This window comes from Choloepus didactylus, chromosome 4, assembly GCF_015220235.1.
Source record: "Choloepus didactylus isolate mChoDid1 chromosome 4, mChoDid1.pri, whole genome shotgun sequence".
Lineage (NCBI taxonomy): Eukaryota > Metazoa > Chordata > Mammalia > Pilosa > Megalonychidae > Choloepus > Choloepus didactylus.
The window spans coordinates 114750250-114774203 of NC_051310.1; the positions used below are offsets into that span (position 1 = coordinate 114750250).

The 23954-nt window shown below is 40.6% G+C and overlaps 1 protein-coding gene and 1 pseudogene across 3 annotated transcripts in view; both read right to left on the reverse strand.

Annotated features, from left to right (window-relative positions):
- The window catches only part of TRIP4 (thyroid hormone receptor interactor 4), a 98003-nt gene that overhangs the window by 64448 nt on the left and 9601 nt on the right, over positions 1 to 23954 (reverse strand). For all 3 annotated transcript variants that reach the window (XR_005216445.1, XM_037833718.1, XM_037833719.1), the window contains 4 exons: positions 20707 to 20919; positions 19234 to 19312; positions 17435 to 17564; positions 15278 to 15493 (listed from right to left, as the gene is read on the reverse strand). Coding sequence is in view for 2 of the 3 variants with exons in the window: in XM_037833718.1 (XP_037689646.1) it covers positions 15278 to 15493; positions 17435 to 17564; positions 19234 to 19312; positions 20707 to 20919 (638 nt within the window). In the remaining variant the exon portion in view is untranslated. The remainder of the gene's footprint in view (positions 1 to 15277; positions 15494 to 17434; positions 17565 to 19233; positions 19313 to 20706; positions 20920 to 23954) is intronic.
- On the reverse strand, positions 10286 to 10965 carry LOC119531908 (annotated as a pseudogene).

The window sequence follows — 23954 nt, forward strand, 5'->3', positions numbered from 1 at the left end:
GATTTAGCAACCGGCCGCCACCACCCCCCCAGACGAGTCAACTGCGACCGCAACTGGCGCCCAACGTGGGGCCCCTGGAATTAAAAGTCCTCTCCACGCAGCGGTCCAGTAAAACCACCCGCTCGCCCGGACGCCTCTCCAGCTCCCCTTCTCCTCGCCTGCAAAGTAAGGGCCGCCTCTCCCTCGCCGCCCCGCGGAGCCGCCTCTCCCTCGCCGCTCCACGTCCGGAGCCGCCTCTCCCACGCCGCTCCGCGCCCGGGCCGCTCTTCCTTTCCCGCGTTAACCTAACTCTTACCCCCGACTACCTTTCGTCTTCTCTTCCTATGTCCCCCCATTCCTCCTAACACTCTTCCTCCAGTAGCTTTCCCTCTTCCCCTCCATTACTTTGCTGTGGTCCTTTGTGTCTTTGTTTCTTTGTTTCGCGCGGTGTGCCTCTTTGCGACCGCCCCCCCCAAACTGCTCTCGCTACTAGAGGCTCCTGCCTTCTATTCTCGCCGTCTCCTTCGGCCTCGCGACCACAGTTTACCTCATTTTCTTTACTCAATAATCAACCCCCCTTTTTCTTTTCTCACTCCTCTATGGGTAATCGTCTATCTGCACGCCAAGCACCCCAAGTTCGTGCTCTGGCTGGTCTCCTAGACACACATCGCTGTAAGGTATCTGTCCGGCAGCTGCAAGTATACTGGGACCTCCTGCTGCCCTTTAACCCATGGCTCACCACTTGCCATCTTTGGGACCCTGTTACTTATGATCGCCTTATTGATCGGGTCACCAACGCCATGGGACATGAGAGCAAGCGCTTCCCTCCCGGCTTGCTCCCCACCTTAATAACCGTCCGCTCCTGCCTTCAAGGCTCCCTCCCCCCTGATCGAGGCCCCATTAAATCCAAGGAGGCCCTATCAACCCAGTCAACAGATTCAGACAGCGATACTAATGTAGACCACGATTCGGACACAGAGTCCTTAGTCGAGCAGATTAACAACGCGCTCGAAGTGACTCCCAAAAAACAAAATAACACTGAGCCTCGCCAAGATGGCGAACTTCCTCCTCCTCCTTCTTCTTCCATCGAGGGGAGGAAGTGCTCCGGCGATGACGTCAGCCCTAAGCTGGGCCGGAAACCGCAAGTGCTTTACCCCGCCCTTTCACAGGGCGGAGCTAGTCCACCATCTTATGCCTTAGCCACTCCCACCGCGCCGCCGTCTTGCGACGCTTGGGGCCTCCCACTTCCGCCTCCCCCTCCGTCAAGCTCCCCCTCGGAGCCGCTACCGGCAGCTGCCGCCGCTCCTCCCACCCTGCCGACTAACAACCCCTGGCTGCCTTCTACACCTCAAGGCAACCCTTGGGGCAACGCTCCCCCTACCCCCACTCCCGCGCCAAGCCCTCTGCAAGCGCGTCCTCCTTTCTCTCGTGCCTTTCGCTGCTTTCCTCTTAACCTTACCCCCACACCACAGAAACCGTATGACTGGTATCCCATTGACTCTAATACTATCAAGCAGCTTCACAGGGCCGTCAAGGAAGACGGGTTAGGTAGCCCATACGCTTCCCAAATACTGCAGAATCTCGGCATGGACTTTTGCATCCCCCAAGACTGGGCCTCGCTTGCCCATTCCATTCTTAACCCCGGCCAGTTTGTTGATTGGCGTGCTCACTTCCAGGCGGAAGCAGCTAAGCAAAGTGAGCAAGACGCAGCCACTGGAGTCTATCATCACCCCGAAGCCTATCTAGGCACGGGAGCGTTTCTAAATGCGTCTGCTTATATTAATGCGCCTGCCACCTTTTGGCCTATCCTTCGGGGAATCGCCTTGCGAGCTTTTGCCAACTGCTCTGCCTGTCGGCCTAATAAATTCACCAAGCTCTTCCAGGAGCCGAGTGAGCCTTTCGCCACCTTTGTCTCCAGAGTCGAAGAAACCTGCGCCAGGAAGGTAAGTGATCCCCAGGCCCAATATTACATGTGCCCATCCTCAAATCCTGGAAAATCGTACTGTAATTCCCCCAACGAGTACTACTGTGCATACTGGGGGTGTGAAACATTAGCCACTAATTGGAAGCCTCCTGTTCCTAATCATTACCTTACCTTAAAATGGACCCCTACAGGGTGCAAACTCCCTACAGTTAACTGGCTCGGCCAAGAAAGCGAGGAATCCTGCACACATCTTAATCTTACAGTGCAGCTCCCCACTAATCCCTCCTGGTTACTCGGTCAAACTTGGGGCTTCAGAATCTATGAGAAAGGAGCCGACCGAGGATCACTTATTCTCATAAAAAAGGAGGCTGTAAGCCAACCATGCCAAAATACTGCATTAAAAACACCCTCTGGCATAGGTCCCAACCAAGTCATTAACCCCCTTTTTCCACAGCTCTCCAGCCGCACCTCAGCTGCAAACAACGCATCGCCAACACCACCACCCCAACCTTTTCTGCCCCCCTCTCGTTACTCCTCTCCCCTCCTCGACCTTATCCAAGCAGCCTTCACCTCAGTCGAATTCCTCCAACCCCAATCTTACCTCCTCCTGCTGGCTTTGCCTCTGCACTTCCTCCCCCCTGTATGAACCAGTAGCCTCCAACCTCTCCTTTTCAGAAAACACAGAGGACAGCCCCTCAGAATGCAATTGGAATACCTCTGCCGTCCCCCTAACCTTTCATTCAGTCTCCTTTACAGGAAAGTGCATCCGCCCTCGCTCAAGTAACTCTCCCAACCTCACAGCTTGCGCCGACTACTCATCTCCCAGCAGCTCTGCAAAATTTCTCATCCCTCATAACTCCTCCCAATGGCTCTGCTCCTCTACAGGGCTTACCCCCTGCCTTAACGTGCAAACCCTCAATACAACTAATGAAACTTGCCTCCTAATTGTCCTCATCCCTAGGGTCCTATACCACAGCGAGGAAGACTTCTTCCTCCGCCTGGAAACAACTGCAGCTTCTGCCCCACTGCAAAAGCGAGAGCCCATCACCGTCCTCACGATTGCCTCCCTCCTAGGTCTTGCAGGCGCTGGCACCGAAATCGCTGCATTAGCCAGTCAAGGCTCCGCCCTAACTCACCTCCGGGCGGCTGTTGACGAGGACATTCGTCACCTACAAGACGCTATTTCCCATCTTAAAAATTCTGTCAATTCCCTCTCTGAGGTAGTGCTCCAAAACCGCCGAGGTCTCGACCTTCTCCTCCTCAAAGGAGGCGGCCTTTGCGCCGCCCTAGGAGAAGAGTGCTGTGTATATGCCAATTCCACAGGTCTCGCCGAGGACAGCCTAAAGAAGGTCCGAGAGGGACTGGAACAACGCAAAAGAGACCGTGAAGCCACCAGCTATTGGTCCCACATCTTTACCCCCCTCCTCCCTTACCTCCTCCCTCTCCTCGGCCCCCTACTAATGATTATTCTAGCTCTCACCTTAGGACCCTGCATTATCCGCAGAATTGTCCAGCTTGTAAGGAAACAAACGGATGCTATTTTCTCCTCGTTCGTGCAAGTCCAGTACCAGCGACTCACCACCTCTGACGCTCCCTACTCCGAGATGACAACCAACCCTCCGCGACCTCACCGCCACTGGTCAACCCGCCGACCGCGAGGCCCTTGTCGATCGCCTGAACATCGCACCAACCTCGAGCTCCAGCTTCTCTGAACCTCCAACTTTAAACCCCCCACCCTCGTCCATCCCGCAAGCAGCAAGGCCCCTGTCGAGCGCCCGGGCGCCACACCAACGCCGAGCTCCAGCCTCGCTGAGCCACCGTCAACCCCTTTTTTCCCCTCCCCGGCCTCCCCCTTCCCTCATCCCTTAGCGGGCCTCTCCGGTAAGCTTCTTCCTTTAATTAGAAAAGAAGGGGGAAATGCGGGACACTGATTACGTGCTTCAACTTGGCGGGCCTGGGCTGGGGGACCTGATCAGCCCCTGGGGAGGGTGGTGGGCACGGGCGACAGCGCCCTCCGCAGCCCCCCGGGCCTGGGAAAGTGAGGCCGGAGGCAGGCCCCATTTCCTCACCCAAAATAACACTGTTAGGGGAGGCTTGCCGGAGGGAACCGCCTTTTCCCCACCCCCTTATCTTGCCCGGACACTCCCCGTTGCCAGTGCAACTCCCATTACCACCAGTGCACATACATTGTTGCCAGACACCGTTACCGGAGCAACTCTCGCTCCTTTTCAATCAACCTCCGCGCCCTCTCAGAACCAATCCAAGCCTTTAACCTCTACAGCTACCCCGCCCTCTAAACGCCCGATATAAGCTTGTACTCTCCCCTAATAAACTCTCTCTCTCTCTCTTGGCTTCTTCACCCTAAAAGAACCGTGTCCCGCCTGTTCCTTTCTCGCCGCCCTCCATACTTTGCACGCCACCCCGCCGGGGACCTGGCCAAGTCCCCCGCCTCGCCCTCGCCTCCGGGAAAGAGCCCCCGCCGCCGGTACCCTCCGAGCAATCCTGGGAGCCTAGGATTTAGCAACCGGCCGCCACCCCCCCCCCCCAGACGAGTCAACTGCGACCGCAAGACATAAGAGCGGGGTATGTGGCTCTTGGCATTTGTGATGTTGTCTGACTCTTTTAATCTACTGTAGGTTAACTCTATCTTTCCTTTTTTTGCTTTTTAGCTGTCATTTTGTTTTTGGTTTTTTCTCTGTTTCTTTTGTCTATCTTCCTTGACTCTTCTTCCTTCATGGAAGAAATGGAGATATCCTTATATAGATAGTGGTAATGGTGGTGAATACATAAATATATAACTATACAGGGAACCATAGATTGTTTACTTAGGACAGAATGTATGGTGAGTGAACAAAACCATCCTTAAAAAAAAATGGATAGATAAAGAAACCTTGAGGGCACTACATTGAGCAAAATAAGGACAAATATTCCATGGTCTCACTGACATGAACTAATTGTAATATATAAACTCATAGACATGAAATAAGTTACCAGGATATAGAAAGAGGTTAAAGAATGGAGAGTGGTTGCTTATTATGAGCAGAAGGCTCAATTAGGTTGAACTTAAGTGCTTGGAAATGGACAGAGGTGACAGTAGAACATTATTGTGAGAATAACTAACAGTGCTGAATGATATGTGAATGTGGTGGAAAGGTGAAGCTTAGAGTCATGTATGTCACCAGAAGGGAAGTTGGAGGTTAAAAGATGGGAATGTATAAAACAGTGAATCTTGTGGTGGACAACCTCTGTGATTAACTATACAAATGTTAGAAATCTCTTTCATGAACTAGAACAAATGTATGACACTGTAAGTTAATCATAGAGGGATATATAGGGAAAAATATATACCTATTGCAAACTATCTACTACAGTTAATAGTATTTTAACATTCTTTCATCAATAGTAACAAATGTACTATATCAATACTACGAGTCAATAATGGAGGGGGAGTTGTTAGGGGTATGGGAGGATTGGAGTTGTCTTTTTTTTGTCTTTATTTCTTTTCTGAAGTAATAAAAATGTTCTAAAAATTGAAAAAAAATAATTGTGGTGATGGATGTACAGCTGTACAATGGTACTATGGGCAACTGATCGTACACTTTGGGTCTTTGGATAATTATATGGTATGTGAACAATCTCAATAAATTTAAAAAAAAGAAAAAAAAAGAATGAGGAAACTGGCATCATGATATCTGGTGGTGTAAATGGTTAAGTAAAAAATCTGCACAATTTAAATTTTGAGAGACTGCTAAATTTCCCTACTAAAGGCTATACCATATCAATACTCCCATTCACAGCAAGAGTATACCCATTTTCCTAGACTCACATATTATGGAATACCATCTATTTTTTTATTTCAGCCAATTTCAGCAAAAAATATGTTGCTTTTTAAAATAATTTATTTTTAATTGTGGAAAAACCACAAGGCATAAAAATAATTTTAACCTTTTTTAGTGGGCAATTTTTGACATTAAGTACAATGACAATACTGTGTAACCTTCACAACTATTTATTTCTAGACTATTTTCATAGTGCCAAAACAAAATTCATACTCAAATATTTAACAGTAGTTCCTCCACTTTCCCCAGGTAAGCACTTTTGTTTTCTGTCTCTATGAATTTGCTTATTCCAAGAATTTCATATAAAAGAAACACAGTATTTATTTATCCTTTTGTATCTGGCTTATGTCACTCAACATGATGTCTTCAAGGTTCACCCATGTTGTCGCAGGTACCAGCACTTCACTTCTTTTTATGGCTGAGTAATAGTCCATTGTGTGGATATACCACTTTTTGTTTATCCATTCATCTATTGATGAACCTATGTTGCTTCTACCTTTTGATTATAGTGAATAATGCTGTGATGAACATTGGTGTACAAATGTCAGTCCAAGTCCCTGTTTTCAATTATTTTGATAATTTACCCAGGAGTAGAATTGCAATTCTTTAACTTTCCAAGGAACACCCAAACTGTTTTCCACTGTGGCTGTACCATTTTACAGTCTCACCATCAATGTACAAGTGTTCCCATTTCTTCACTCCATGATAATGCTTGTTATTTTCAGTTTTTGAATAAAGCCATCCTAGTGGGTGTGAAGTGGAATTTTATTGTACTTTTAATTTGCTTTTCTCTAATAGCTACTGACGAGCATCTTTTTATATACTTATTGGACATCTGAATATCTTCTACGGAAAAATGTCTATTTAAATCCTTGGCCCATTTTCTAACTGGATTGTCTTTTGTTAAAAAGTTAATAGGATCCAGAGGCCATTGGCCGTGCTTCTGTTAAGTTACCCTGTTGTTAACACATTAGCTTGGACACTTTTATGGCCTTAGGACTGTAACTTTGTAACCACATAAACCCCCTTCATAAAAGCCAATTCATCTCTGGTATTTTGCATAACAACAGCATTAGCAAACCAGAACAGATTTTGGTACAGAGAATGGGGTGGTGCTGCTGTTAAGCTTGCAAATACCAAACATGCTGGACTGGCTTTTTAAATGGATAAGGGGAAGATTTTGGAAGAATTGTGAGGAGCTTCATCGAAAAGGTCTAGATTGCTTTTAAGAGACTGTTGGTAGAAATATGGACTCTAAAGATACTTCTGATGAGGGCTTGAACAGAAATGTTGAACGTCTCATTGCAAATTGTTAGAAAGGTGATCCTTGTTTTAAAGTGGCAGAGCATTTGGCAAAATTGAGTCCTGGTGTCAGACGGAAGGAAGAATTTGAAACTGACAAGCTGGGATACTTAGCTGAGGTGATCTCTAGACTACCTGTGGAGGATGCAGCCTGGCTTCTCCTTGAAGCTTATAGTAAAATGTGACAGGACAGAGATAAGCTGAGAAATGAACTCTTGGGTATGAAGAAACCAGAAACTGATAGTTTGGTAAATTTTGGGCTTCCAGAAGGTGAGGCCCCAGAGACTACAGCCAAGAAAGACATTTTAAAGACAGCTATTGAAAGCTGATGCTGACATTTTGGAGAATACCATTTTGAAACGCAACCTGGGAGCAAACAGGTGCCAGCTACGTGCCTTCTCAGCTAACAGAAGTTTTCTGTATGCCAACGGCCTTTCTCCAGTGAAAGTACCCTATCGTTGATGCCTTACCTTGGACACTTTATGGCCTTAAGACTGCAACTTTGTAATCAAATAAACCCCTTTTATAAAAGCCCCCCCCCAAAAAAAAAGTAATAGGAGTTTATGTATTCTGGATATTAAACCCTTATCAGATGTATAGTTTACAAATATTTCTCCCATTCTGCAGGTCATCTTTTCACTTTCTTGATAGTGGCTTTGACGCACAGAAGTTTTTAATTTTGATGATGTCCATTTTATCTATTTTTTTTCTTTTGCTGCTTGCGCTTTTGGTGTAAAATATAAAAATCCATTCCCCACTACCAAGCAAAAATATTTCCCCATGTTTTCTTGTAGGAGTTTTATAGTATTAGCTTTTATATTTAGGTTGTTCATCCATTTTGAATTAATTTTTGCACATGATTAGAAGTAGCAGTCCACATTCATGCTTCTCATGTGGATTTCACTTGCCTCAGAACCATCTGTTGAAGAAACTATTCTTTCCCCATTGAATGGTTTTGGCACCCTTGTTGAAAATCAACTGGTCACAGATTTCTGGATTTATCTCTGGACTCTCAATTATTTTCTACTGGTTTATATGCCTAAACTTATGTCAGTGCCATACTGTTTTAATTACTGTAGGTTTATACGAACTTTTGAAATCAGAAAGTGTGTCTTCCAAATTTGTCCTTCTTTTCAAAGGTTGTTTTGGCTATTCAGGGCCCCTTGCATTCTATATGAATTTGAGGATCAGATTCTCAATTACAGCAAAGAGCGCTGCTGGAATATTGATAGGGATTTCATTGAATTTGTAGATCACCTTAGGCAGTTTTTATCTTTTTTTTTTTTAAAGTATTCATATTTTAATAGTATTAAGTCTTCCAATCCATGCAAATGAGATGTCTTCCACTTATTTAGGTCTTCTTTAATTTCTTTCAGCAATGTTTTGTAGTTTTCAGTGTAAAAGTCTTTAACTTCTATAATTAAATTTATTTTAGATATTTTATTCTTATAAATGTAATTTTAAGGGGAGTTGTTTTCTTGATTTCCTTTTTTAGATTGTTCATTCCTAGTATATAGAAACCCAACTGATTTCTGATTGTTTATTTCATATCCTGCAACACTGCTGAATTTGTTAATTAGTTCTAGTGGCTTTCTTATGGATTCTTTGAGATTTATTCCATATAGGATAATATCTGCAAATAGGGATCATTTTAAACCTTCCTTTCCAATTTGGATGCCTTTTATTTCTTTCTTTTGTCTGAACATTCTGGTTAGAACTTTCAGTAAATGCTGAATAACAGTGACAACAGCAGGCATTCTTATCTTGTTCCTGATCTTAGGGGTGGCAGGAGCTCTGTCTTTCACCATTGAGTACGACATTAGCTGTGGGTACTTCATAAGCAGCCTCTATCATTTGAGAAAGTTCCCTTCTATTCCTAGTTTTCTGAGTGTTTTTATCATGAAAGGGATTTTGTCAAATGCCTTTTCTGCATCGAGATGATCATGTTTTGTTTTGTTTTTCTTCCTTCATTCTATTAATGTGGTATATTACATTGATTGATTTTCTTTTTTCTTTTCTTTTTTTTTTTAGGACACAATGACTTGCTTTTATTTTGGTATGCATCCACATTTTAGCATTTAGTGGTCCTGAACAGAAAAGTGGGAAAACGCAGCAATTTGTCAGGAAGTCAAGCCTGCCAATTTCAGGATCTGCTGTGCACACCGAGTTCCCCTGCTGAGGCTCGTCAGAGGCAGCAGCACCAAAACCGAAGTGTGCCCCGAATTCAAGGTTCTTTTTGTTCCAGTTGTCAGAGTCCAAACTAGACCCAAATGGATTGCAAGGATAACCAAATGAGAGCCCTGTTTAAATGTCTTCAATTTTTAAAAGCAAAAGCAATTATAAGAAAACAATTCATTCAGAGGGATTGTGTGTGCTTACAAGTGTCTTCATGTGGCCTCTCTCCAAGTTTAACCACCAAGGACTTTGAGAGCTGGCAGGTCTGAGAAACCCTGGTGAGTGTTCTTTTCACTGTATCAAAACCTGAGCTAAAAAAATTCATCAGCTGACGATGACAGCAGAGGGTGGCAGGGCTGAGGACCTAATTTTCATTTCCCAGGCTGGTGGAGAGTAAAGAAATGTGGTTCCAAAACTAAATAAGGGAGGTCAGAGACTCTTTCCAACCTTACCTGATGGCTTCTGGCCAAAGCAAGGAAGTGTCATGGAAAGCGTTGGATGGTGAAGGTGCAGAAAGGGACTTCAGGAGGATGAAGGAAAAAGCAGCACCCCTCAATTGGGGGTGGGGGGTGGGAGTGGGGAGGAGATATGGGGAGAGCCCTGAAAGAATTCCTCATCAAAGGCCAATTTCAGAGGGGAGCAGAGGGGTTTACAATCTATTCTTCGGCCAAGGGTGGCAGTGGAGAGTGGGGAGAGGATGATGGCCTGGAAGGGGGTAGTCATTTAAGACTTAAAAAAAGAAACTGGGGGGGTGCAGATGAAGCACCCACACACACCCAGCAGTAGTCCCACAGGCTGTGACCTGAAACATTCACATCTATTCTAATACGCCACCCCAATCTGGAGGGCTGTTGTAGGGGGAGAAGGAAGGAGGAAGGTAGGGGGAGGGAAAGGGGGAGAGGCAGAGACCCCAGGCCATGTAATCAGCAGCAAGGTGACTGTGTGATGTGTCTCTTCACAGTTGAGTTAGATGTGCCCCACCAGTTATGATGGGAACCAATTTAAATATACTTTCTTGATCCCAGAAGTTCAACTACATGGACAGTGGTTACACTTGACAGTATGATTTGTTATAGCACAACTTATATATTTCAAATGGACAAAAAATTAGTTATCATTTACAGTATCTTAAGATAAAATGCCTTTGAAGGGGAGCTTCCTTTCCAGTACTTTGAGGTCTACAAGACGTATCTAGAAAATTTACTACTGTGGAAAATGAAGACTGCTTAAATTGAATGGGATGGGGGGAGGGCCTGTGGTTTTTCTTTTTGATTAATTGCTGTAACACTGTCCTTCAGGCGGCTGAGGGAGTTTCATATTTTCTTTAGACATCATTAGGCGCCGAAGTTCTTGCAGGACAACTTTGATGCTATATGAATTCTGCCATTTTGCTAGCACTGATATGGCTCTTGGGTCCACCACTCCATTAGAACTATTAACTCCATATTAATTTTTGTTACAAATCTTACAAAGTGGGGTGCTTCTGGGTATTTAGGTCCACATTCTATTTTAAGGCTGTATATTCGGTTTTCATAAATTGTTCTTGGAGGCCCAATTATCATCCCTGTCCATCTTGTAAGTGTCATGTCTTCGTCATCTTCTAGACCCCAGCTAACTGTGCCATCTCCTACTCCTTTCTGGCCTTCTTCGAGTTCTTCCAACAGTCGGAAATTGCGAGGGACTTTTACTCCCGAGCCCGTGGTGGCCGCCATCTTGCGTCGCTGTTGCTAGAAGGCCGCTTGATTGATTTTCTTACGTTGAACCATCCTTGCAAACCTGGAATAAATCCCACCTGGTCATGGTATATAATCCTTTTAATATACTGTTGAATTTGATTTGCCAGTATTTTCTTGAGGATATTTGCATCTATATTCATAAGGGACATTGGTCTGTAATTTTCTTTTCTTCTGTGTCAATTCTGTTAATTTTTGTTTCACATATTTTGGGGCTCTGTTGTAAGGTGCATATATATTTATAATGGTTGTATCTTCTTGCTGGATAGAACTTTTTATCAATATATAATATGCTTCTTTGTCTCTTGTAAACTTTTTTGACTTAAAGTTTATTTTGTCTGACAATAATATAGCCACTCTGGCTCTCTTTTGATTAGTATTTGCATGGAATATCTTTTTTCACCTGTTTAATTTCAACCTCTTTGTACCTCAAGTGAGTCTCTTGTAGACAGTATATAGATGGATCACGCTTTTTTGTCTAATCTGCCAATCTCTGCCTTTTAAAAGGGTAATCTACTGATATTTAAGGTAATTACTGAGAAAGAAGGATTTATTTCTGGCATTTAGCTATTTGTTTTCTACATGTATTGAATATTTTTTTATTCCTTAGTTACCCCATTACTGCCTGTTCCAGTTTGTTAATCCTGCCATTATGCAAAATACCAAAAATGGATTGGCTTTTATAAATGGGATTTATTAAGTTACATATTTATAGTTTTAAGGCCATAAAAGTATGCAAACTAAGGCATCAACAAGATGATACCTTCACTGATGAATGGCCAATGGCATCTGGAACACCTATGTCAGCTGGGAAGGCACATGGCTGGCATCTACTTTTCCTTTGCTCCCCGGTTGCATTTCAAAATGGCTTTCTCCAAAATGTCTCTGGGTCTCTCTTAGCTTCTTCAACTCCTGTACATCTAAGCATCAGGTCCTCTCTTAGCTTCTCCAGAGCAAACTCTGGGCTAGCATCTCCAGATGTCTACAAGCATCTCCAAGTGTTAGCATCAGTGTCAGCTCTTAGCTTCCCTCCAAAATGTCCCTCTCAGCTGATACAAGCTCCCCCTGTTTGTGAGTTCTTTTATAGGACTCCAGTGATTACATCAAGACCCACGCTGAATAGGCGGGGTCCGTATCTCCATGGAAATAATTTAATCAAATGTTTACTCACAGTTGATTGAGTCACATCTCCATGGAAAATCTCAATTAAAAGATAAATCTGCCCCACCACAAGACTGCATCAAAGAAAATGGCTTTTGGGGGGACATAATATATCCAAACTGGCACACTGCCATTTTTTGTATTTAAAGTGGGTGTTTTTGTTTGTTTTTTGTTTTTTTTTGCAGTGTAGCATTTCGATTCCCGTCTTTTCTTTTTTCTATATTTTTTAGTTACTTTCTTGGTGGCTACCTTCGTAATTACAATTAATATCTTAAACTAATAACAACCTAGTCTCCAAATGTCTCCAAGCACCTCTAAGTGTTAACATCAGTGTCAGCTCTTAGCTTCCCTCAAAAATGTCCCTCTCAGCTGATAAGAGCTCCCCCTGTTTGTGAGTTCTTTTATAGGACTCCAGTGATTAAATCAAGACCCACTCTGAATAGGCGGGGTCCATGTCTCCATACCAACCTAGTTTCTGTAATATACAAACTCTCTACCCCTAAATATCTCCATCCCTCTCCCTTTATATTGTTATTGACTTGGATTACACTTTTATACATCGTATGCCCATTAACATAGATTTACACATCTGTTAAGTAATATAGGGGAGAAAACTGTTACAAACCAATAGGAATACAATATAGGATTTTATATTTACCTATGTAGATACCTCTTCCAGTGTTCTTTATTTCTCTTATGGCTTTGAATTACTGTCTGGTGTTCTTTTATTTGAGCCTGAAAGATTCCCTTTAGCATTTCTTGTAGGGTGAGTCTTCTGCTAAGGAATTCTTTCAGCTTTCGTTTATCTGTAAATGCCTTAATTTCTCCTTTGTTTTGAATGATAACTTTGCTAGGTATAGAATTCTTGCTTCATAATTTTTTTCTTTAAGGACTTTAAATATGCCGTTCAATTGTCTTCTGACTTCCATGGTTTCTGTTAAGAAATCTGCTGTTAGTATTATTGGTGCTCCCCAGTATGAGACAAGTCTCTTCTCTCTTGCTGCTTTCAAAGTCCTCTCTTTCTCTGTCTTTGGAGTTCAACAATTTCACTACAATGTGTCTTTGTGTAGATCTCATAGAGTCTATACTGCTTGGAGTTCACTGATTGTCCTGGGTGTATATATTCATGACTTTCATCAGATTGGGAACATTTTCAGCCATTATTTTTTCAAATACTTCTTTTTGCCCCTTTCACTCTCTCTTGTCCTTCTGGGACTCCAATGATACATATGTTGGTATGCTTGATGGTGTCCCATACTTCGCTTAGGCTATTTTTCTCCATTATTTTCTTTCTGTTCCTCACACTGGATAATTGTAATTGTCCTGTATTCAAGTTGACTGATCCTTTCCTTCTGCCTGTTCAATTCTGCTGTTCAATCCATTAAAGAGCTTTACATTTCAAATACTGTATTTTGCAGCTACAAAATTTCTGCTGTTTTCTATTTAATTTCCATCTTTTTATTTTGTTCAGACATTTTCCTAATTTCCTTTAGTTCTTTTTATATGGATTTCTTTAGCTCATTGAACATATTTAAGATAGTTGATGTCAAGTCTTTGACTAACAGTTCTAATGTATAAGCTTCCTCTGGGATGTTTTCTGCCAAATTTTAAAGGGTCATACTTTCCTGTTTCTTTGTGTTTTGTAATTTATTTGGGTGAGAACTGGACATTCTATTATGTTGTTGTGACTCTGAAAATCTAGTTCTCCCACTCTTTTGGGAGTAATGGTTGTTTTGTTGTTTTGTTGGGGACTGAAGTGGTCTATTTGTGACCTTTCCAAACTGTTTTTGCCCCCAGTCAGGGAATGGAAAGTGAAAAGAGATTAAAAAAAAATAAGTACAGCCTCTTTAAGACTCCTCTGCCACTTTTGCCTGGGGGACTGGGCAGAGGAGGGAGGGTTAGAACAATGGACACCCTAGAGCCAGGGACCCATGTTATCTGAAGTAGCTGATCAAAAGCAGTGATCAGCAGTCGGACCATGCATCCCCGGATTTTGGAGGACTAGATTCTTGTAGCCCACACTGGTACCAGCTAGCTGCTCCAGGAGCCTGAGCTATAGTCCCCACTGCTGCCTGCTATGCGATTGGGGGCTGGGGGCTGGTAGCCACTGCATGGAGGGTGAAATTCACCAATACTGAACTCAAGTTACCAACCTCTTCCTCTAGCTCTTCCCTGGTTGCTGCACAATGTTCCACTAGACTCCAGAGGTTCAAAATAGTTGATTCAGATAGCTCCTGCCAGTTCAATAGTTGTTTTCATGGAGGTACTGGTTCCTGGAGTTTTCTACTCTGTCATCTTCCCACAATGCCTGTGTTGGGTTTTTAAATTTGCATTTCCCTAATTACTAGTTGAGCATCTTTTAAAATGTTTATTGCCTATCTTTATTCCCTAATCTGTGAATTGTCTGGACTTAGTCTTTGCCTATTTTCTACTGGATTTTTTTGTCTTTATCCCTTAATTTCAGGATTTATTTATATAATATAAATACTGCTCTTTTGACTATAAAAAAAATCTTTAAAATATTTTCTTCCAGTCTAGTACTGTCTTTATACTTTATTTACAATATCTTATGTGTTTATGACTTCTGGGTTTTGTATCTTGCTTAGAAAGAGCCTTTTCACATCAAAACTATAAAATATTCTTCTACATTCAATATTACTTTCTGATCCTTTTATTTCTCTCTTTTACATTTAGCTCTTCTGCCCATTTAATTAGTATGGTTTGAGATAAATACATAACCTAATATTTTTCCCATACTGATGGCCAATCATTCCAACATCATACACTCAATCCTTTTCTTACTGGTTAGAAATGTTACCTTTATTGATTACTAAATCCACACCCATATAAGACATTAAGCACACCCAATGTACACACACGGGTTATCTTTCTGGATTCTACAACGTTTCATTATCTATTCCTGTGCCCAAACTGTACCTCATTGTTTTAATTACTAAAGCTTTATAAAAAACTGTTTTTATCTAGAAGGACAAGTTCCCCTCATTGCTCATTTTCAAAATTTTCTTAGCTATTCTTACATGTTGTTCTATATGTTTTCTACCTGTTCTCTATTTCAAATGAATATATTACTTTAAAATCAACAACAAGACTGAGGGGGGACGTCCTTTATAATCAAACTGCTCTCCCTTGTTCAGCCCACTTACTTGCTGTGATAATCTGCTAATGGATTTTCTTCTTCCAGGATCTTCCTGCCTGCAAAGTCAATGGTGATCCTCTTAGAGAGTCGAGAGGCATGTCGAAGTTCTCTCAGCTCTTCCTCTCGTTTCTGCAGAGTTTCCCGCTCAATTTTGGACAACCACTGGTTAGAATCACTGGCAAAGTAATCAGACTCATCATCAATGACCTGAGTTCTTCGAACACTAAGGGAAAAAAAAAAAGAATACATGGCAATAAGATGACCTGTTGATAAAAGGATCTATTATTAGGAACTGTTCAAAAGTAACTCATTCTTAAGCTGTTCTAGAGGTTACTGCCTCAAATATAAATGCCCATGCATATTCATAAATCAGATCAAGCCCTGCTTACTTCCCAGCTTTTGTATATATCTTATCCCCACTGTAGGCTCAGCCCAGGTCCTAGAACTAACCTCAACTTCAGGCTGGAAAAGATACAGCACCATAATCCATTGTCCTACCTTTCTTTCTAGCCCAGTCTTCACCTTCTAATAACTGTACTTCAGCCTGGTTTCACTGCATCTAAGTGCATGCAGCCTACTTAATATAATAATCCCTCTATAATTAGGAACCAGCCTATTCCTACCATACCTATTTGTTCCTCCTTCAGAAACTGGAGTTTTATCCTGAATCTCAGTCCTGTGGCTGGGGCTTAACTAGTAACTCTGAAGAGAATCCATTACTCTACTACTATATGTCAACATCCCCCCTCCTCCCACAGAACCCTATCTCCAATTCCTCCACTAATACCCTATGCCAAGTTCCAAAGTATGACAATCAGGCCTAACTCTAAAATTATACCAACCTACAAACTGAGGACTAGAAGGATTCTTAATGATCCTACCCTCTTATTCTACAGATAATGAATCTGGGGTCTGTAGAAGTTAATTGACTATTCCAAAGTCACAAAACCAGTTAAAATTGAATTTGTGCAAAATTATAAACTAGTGATATGCATAGGCATAAGGGATATACTGAAATCAGATTCATATATTATTTCAAATTTTCAGGACTCAGCAGGATTTTAAGTTGTAAGCAGAATTTTCCTAAAGTGGAAAGTTTAAGAGGACTCAGGAGGAAATTGGTCCCATAAGTGAAACTAGATAATAAAATTTTTGCCCTTGGACACACCAGCAAAGCAGCAATATCAACAGGGAGAGACTCTGTTCTGTTTTTAGTTATCAAGACATGTAGTTCATTTCTAATTCCATTTCTAATGGTAAGTTTTACTGAGAAGAGCTAAATGTTATATTAAAGAATTAAGAGTGAACATAAGTTACACACCTTGTGATGGGCTTACTTAGGGAACAATTTTATAAATTACATTTAATGTATACATTGCAAATGGTTTGGAATCAGCAGGTACTGCTTACTAAAGGATTGTAATGCCAGGAATGGTCTCCCAGGTCAGTAATAGTAAGTGAGAGATTCAGAATCTTTCTCAGGACTCTCACGTAACTTCACATGGTCACTTGAGAAGAGAGTATATATGTTCTATCTAAATATTCTTTACCACTAACTAGTTTTCAATACATATTTTTTTGTCCAAAGGAAAAAAAAGAGAAGGAAATAAAAAATAGAACTTAAATCCACAAATCTGTCTCCTGAAGAGATGTCAGTGGACTAAACAGTAACAGTATAGGACTGTAAAAGCCAATTTATGTACGTTCTAATAATTAATTATTGAATCAGAAAACAAACTCAGTGACAAAGGGAAGGAAAAGGGTAAGTCATGCCCATTATATGTCATTACCTAGGCTCTTCCAGAAGTAATTTCTTACAGGTTCTCCAGAGGCCAACACAGCAATTGGCACATGACATGATAAGCCCTCTAATATTTGTTCACTGACTGACTGAACGGCTGCAATTGAAAAAATGGGGAATTCTGTCAATCCAAGTCAACTTTCCGGGGGATATACTAGTGTACTAGCATTTGCCAAGAATCAAAAAATGCTAAAGAGCCTTTTTTTTTCAAAACTGGATTTGAAACAAGAAGTAGGTCTCTTTTGCATAATCTCTTTCATACCCCCACCCTGAGAAGATATCAACTTGTAAAATAATATTTTAGTGGCTATAATCTGTAGACTAATTTATTTCTTAGCATTTGCTATTCTAACTACATCATACCTAGTTTTGTCAAACTCTAACAGTTTGTCTTTATGCTTGATAGCCTTTTCCAGACCAGACTTAATTCGCGATTCCTGATGAGGAAGAAGGTCCTTGGTAGAGATGTCCACCTTTCCGGAATTCTCTGTCCCTGGAATTCAGTAAGGAAATTGAACAAAAAACCAACTGGTCTATAATACAAACTTAGTTGTATCATTATGGAGCAAAGAACAAAACATGAGAAGATATGCTTCTGCCCCGATGGCCTAGAGCCTTCATTTCTAAGAGAAATAAGTAAGTACACAGGCCAGGCTTTACCTGTAAAGCATCAAACAGTGTTTGACAAATAACAGGTTCTCAATCAACATTATTGTCCTTTACTTCACTTGTAGAAATTTGGTAAAAAGCTATCAACATGACATACAAGTACCTTGTAAATAAAAATTTTTTACTGATTGCAGGACTAAATATCACATTTAAATATACTTTTATATATCAAAACTAAAAGTTAAATAATGGAAGGGAAGAAGAGAAGAAATTTTAGGGACGGGCAGAACTTATTAGTTAATGAGAACCTATTAGATGCTAGGGCACTTAATATACATGATATTAATTTTCACATTAATCTGGTAAAACAGTTTTTATTAACTTTGTTTTACAGATATGACAAGTGAAGTTTGAAGACACTAATAAATTTACTGAATTGACTCAGAAATTAGAAGGCAGAAATGAAATTTGAATCCAGTTCTGTGTGACTCTGGCCCATATACTGTCCACCACCCCATGCTACCTCCTACATAACAACATATCATAAATATATATCCCAGAAAAGAGAATCACAGGTCATGTAAAACCACCATCCAAATTGTATTAGGGAAACAATTTGACTGTAATGAAAGCTGACCTTTCTCTTTACCTAAAACTTCAAGCCTGAAAGATGGTAGCTACCCAAGTGTCCATGAACTGATGAATGGATAAACAAAATGTAATATATATACACAATGAAATATTATTCAGCCTGAAAAAGGAGTGAAGTTCTGACAAATTATTTGATCAATTAATTAAGAGCACTGAAATATGTATCTGAATGTGGTTAAAAAGGGAAATGTTAGATTGTATATTTGGTTCTAGAATAAAATTAAAAAAAAAATCCATAGAACTGCAGAACACAGTGAACTATGAGTTAAACCATGAACTATAGTAAACAGAATAATTACAAAACTGTGCTTTCATCAATTGTAACAAATGTATCAAACCAATGCAAGGTGTTAATAACGTGGTATATGGGAATCCTGTATTTTATGCATGATTGTTATATAAATCACAATTTCTCTAGTTCAATATACAAAAAAACTCTAAACCTGTTCAAAGTTCTAAGAAATTTTTCTTTAAAAAAAAAATAGAGGTTATTCTTGTGTCCTGAAAGGCATTTAGAACTATCTTTCCTCATAACAATGTCTTTAAATAAATCCTAACTGAAGAAATATGGAGACATATTCACTTCATTAATAATTTTAAAATACAACTCTACCACTGTAAAAAAAAATGTCAAAACTCAATTACAGAAGGTTGAGAGGTACTTGATAATTTTGCTGTATTGTAGTACAATACTTTGATAAAGTAATTTGGAACATACCTCTCAAAGGTCAAAAATGATCATATTTTTTGACTCAGTAATCTTATTCTTAGGAATTTATTCCAAGGAAATAAAACAAAAGATATATGAACTGCTTCTTCCATACCAGAAAAGAGAAACACTCAACAGATGAAACAAAATGTACTCATCACCACAGTGATCCAATCAGAAGATTGCTGCCTACCTGACATGAGCTTCTTCAGCAGTTTCTGGCTCTTGTTTGAGTCACGCTGCAAAATATCCTGTTCTTCATGAGTACATACCTATAAGGTAGTAAGAAAAAGTTAAATCACATTGTTTGCTTGATAGACCTAAAAAGCAACATCAAATTACACATTATATGTGCTTTCTGATCCAGAAAAACATACCAAAATGATATATCCAAATGAGTTTTTCCTTAGGTCTCTTTCCATTTCTCCCTTCTTGTATAAGCTGTACAATAAAACTGATCTCACTGCAGGTGTCTGTGGAATGACTGATGGTTTAAAAGAAAAAATCTAACCTATTCTCAAAGGACAAAGATTTGCCACTACCGAGAAAATACTGGAAAGAACACACAAGAGTGTTTTTTTTTTTTTTTAAAGCCTTCCAATTCTTAATCTTTAAGCCCTAGTTTTATAAAAGAAATTACAAGCAGTTACTTTATTAGAAGGAACCAGAAAAAGAAGTGAATTATAATTCCAGGAGTGAGAATTAGTATAGCTTTTATACTATACATTTTGTTTCTTTACCTTTGAACATTACCTACTTACAAAATAAATGGATATATTATGTAAAAATCACTGAAATTACAAGAGGGGAAGCTGAGAAAGGCTACTTATAACCGATTTTAAACTGGGTTTATAAAACTGTAAGGCTTCAAGACAATCTGCTTTACATTATTTAGTTTCTTGAACTGAAGTATCCAAGGGACCTAACAGAAGATAGTGTACTTTCTAGCAATTGCTTCAATGGCATACAGTTTCAGCCAGGACCTGTAGGATGTTTCTCTAGAGAAAGCCCCCATATGGGAGGAAATCTATCATTTCATGAACATTTTATTGGCAAACACTATATTTTTTAGGTCACCTATTGTCTATCAGTGTATATTCTAAGCTTATATAAAAATTACGGGCATCATCAAAGGAGGGAAAATAAAGCAATATAAAATGGATGCCTTCGCCAATACTAACTGCCACTGCTTCTGCTAGCCTCCTCAACTGGCAGAATAAGTTTTCTGGACTGCACATTAGTGCTACATACTTGAGGTCATTCTCTCAGATAGGAAAGAGCTATAATAGGGATGTGTCCTGGAAAGAGAAGCTATAATGGGCTGAGGATCATGTCACAGTGGCTCTCCTCCCCTAGGGATATGAACCACATCTGAAGAATTTGACTAAAAAATGTTTTGACATTTCAGACCCTAAAATTTTCTTGAAGTTAATTTGATGTGAGACATGGATCTTTCAATAATGCACATTCTCAAAACCTTCTCACTAACAGGCCTCAGTACTAGGATAAAAACTTGAGTTTCTGACTAATCAAATCCTTGCTACTAGAGTACAATGGACATCTTAGGGAAGAAATTCACTAAGGAAAAGAGGAATTACTAGGGATCGGAAAGGCTCTATATATTAACTCAAAGCACAATAAAATAAAATGGAAAAGAACAATTTACCAGAGAACCACAGAATAAGCAGGGGCCAGAGCCCTCTTGTTCACAAACAATACGCCCACAGATCAGACAGTTATTTATGAGCTTGTGCTTCTGTCCCAGGCAATCACAAGGGTGGCGACCAGGGAGCAGGACTGCAAGCCTGTCCTGTCCCTCTTTTGCATATAAGTTGACAAACTTCGTCTTCTTCTTTAAGGAGTTACTGTTCTCTTGTGCCTAATTGTACAAAGACATCAGAAATAACATCAAAAATTAAGGACAAAAAAAATGGTCAAGGGGGAAAGACCCCTACCTCTGTCTAATAAATTATATACTTTCCAGGAACCATGAAAGAAGGAAGAGTGGGAAAACACAAGGTAGTTGTTATCAAGGGTCTGAGGACAAGTTATGCTCTAGAAAAACTAGACAATTAACTTGCCTTCTCTGCTAGTAGCTCTCAGCTCCCTATCATGGCTGGTGGAAGATAAATGTAACAATCAAAATGTATATATGACATCTTTAAGCACACCTGAATTGGAGATCACACAAAGAAGAATGCCCCTCCCGTTTCTCTCTGAGCCTACTAAGCAGGTAAACTCAGTGCCTTCCCCCACTACATGGAACATGACTCCCAGGGGTGTAAATCTCCCTGGCAACCTGCGACATGACTCCCGGGGATGAGCCTGGACCTAGCATCATGGGATTGAGAAAGCCTTCTTGACCACAAGGGGGAAGAGAAGGATATTCTTATGCATTATACAGTTTTTAGTTTTTAGTTTTAGTTTTCAGTATACTAGATTAGCTAGAAAGAAATATCTGAAACTGTTGAACTGCAATCCAGTATCCTCGATTTTGAAGACAATCAAATAACTATATAACTTATACAGTGTGACTGCGTGATTGTGAAAACCTTGTAGCTCACACTCCCTCTATCCAGTGTATGGACTAATGAGTAGAAAAAAAGGGGACAAAAAGTAAATGAATAATAGGGAGGAAAAAGGAGTATGAGCTGTTGGGTGTTCCTTTTTACTTTAATATTTATTCTTATTTTTTGGAGTAATGAAAATGTTACAAAAATTGACTGTGATGATGCACAACTATGTGAAGATACTGTGAACAACTGATTGTACACTTTGGATGATTGTATGGTATGTGAATATATGTCAATAAAATTGCATTTAAAAAAAAAAGAATGCCCCTAAAAGCAGATGATATTCATGGATTTGTAAATATGGACAAACAATAAAATAAATAAGAAAGTCAATAAAAATGGAACCAGTAAGAAATCAACAAGAAAAAGACAGATAACACAATAGAACAATGGGCAAAATATATAAACAGAGACTTCATAAAAGAAGATATCCAAATGACCAATATACACATGAAAAGGTACTCAATTTCAGTAGTTATCAAGAAAATGTGAACCAAAGCTACAACATAGTATCACTACACACCAACCAAAAGCGCTAAATTGAAAAAGACAGAAAACAGAGTGTTGGAGAGGATACAGAGCATTAGAACTCGCATATATTGCTGGTGGGAAGGTAAACTGATATCTCCTAAAGCTGAACAGTTTTATATCCTGCCAATCATTTCTCTAAGATCCACTTCAAATTTTTAATTTTTTTCCCCATTTGTTCTTTTGTGTGCTCACATTCAATTATTCTGTCCTCAGGTTCACTTATTCTTTCTTCTACTTCTTCAAATCTGCTATTGTGTATCTCTAGCATATTTTTAATTTGATCCATAGTGTGTTTTATTTCCATAAGGTCTATTTTTTATTTACTCTTTCAAATTCTTCTTTATGCTCTTTTAGAGTCTTCTTGATTTCCTTTATGTCTTTAGCCATCTCATTGAAGTTGTTTTAGAGATTTGTTTGTACTTTTTAAATTAATTGCTCCAAATTTTGTGTCTCTTCCAGCTTTTTAATTTGTTCGTTTGACTTGTGCATATCTTCTAGATTCTTCAAGTGCTTTGTAATTTTCTTTTGGCTTTGGGGCATTTGCTTGTCTTGATAGGGTTATTTTGGGAAATGTAGGATTATTTGAGCACTTATATATAATTTGGTAAAGCTATAGCTTGCTGGAGTGCAGCTTCCCTAACCTACCAGCAGGTTGCGCTCTCAAGTAGGTCTTCGCTGGTTTTCTCCTGTGCAGTAGGCAGAGTCCAAACCGGGTGGGGGACCAATCAGTGCACCAGATCTCCATATGCACTGGGGACTGCCCGCCCCTAGGGCTGCGACATGGGCCCTGAGCAAGTAGGCAGGGTCCTCTCAAGGGCACCCTGCAGATGGAACGCGGGCCCTACCAGCCCACTCCCTGCCTGCCATGCACCCGTGAGTCTCTGGGGTATGTATGGGAGGGGCTCCTGATCGTCAGTATGGCACCTCTCCCTTCTCCACTTCTCGCCGCTTCTCACTGTTGCACCCCTGCACTTCCGTGTGGGGAGAGCAAATACTGCCCACCGGATTCACTTACAGGAGCTCCCTACTGTCTGGCTGTGGAGGATCACCTCCCCAGCTAACTGTCAAGGTAGGTGCATGGGAGTGGAGAGCTGCTGGCTCATTCTCTTGCCTGGTGGTGTTCTTGCCATTGCCGCTCAGGAGGCAGTCCAAGAACAAACTCACCCTGTCTCTTGAGCTTCCTTCTCTCTTCCATTTGCATTGGTGTCCCTTTCATGTACTGTGGGGGACCCTCTATGCTGGTCACACCCCGAAATTGCAGTCCCTGAAATCCGCTGGCCCCTCTCTAGTTACTTTCACGGAGGTGAAGCCGGTTCTGCCTCACCTATTCCACCATCTTCCTGGAAGTGCCTCATGGCACTTTTTCAAACATTTTACACAAGTTTGCTTTTAATAAGTGCAAAACTCTCAAGGACAAAATACAGACTCAGACAAAGTTACTGAGGTATAAATAACTTTTAAAGCATTAAGAGACTGGAAGTTAATGTTACATCATTACTAATTTGAAAATCATTCCCCACCTAAGCCTGAGTACACAAGAGTGAAACAGAACTTTTATTTTACCTTCTGAAACCTACTTAGCATCAAGGCACTATATTACTTATTAAGGTCCATTAACATTAACGCTAAAAAGCTACGTTGTAGTAGTAGAAGCAGCCCATACAGGTTTCTTTAATGTGGATTGGTAAATAAGTGAGTTGACCAAACAGATAAGAGCAAAACAGGATAAAGTAAATTGAAAGGTTTAAAAGTTACAAAAAAGAAATACTCAAAGACATTGGCAAACAACAATTTTTAAATTATTTAAAAG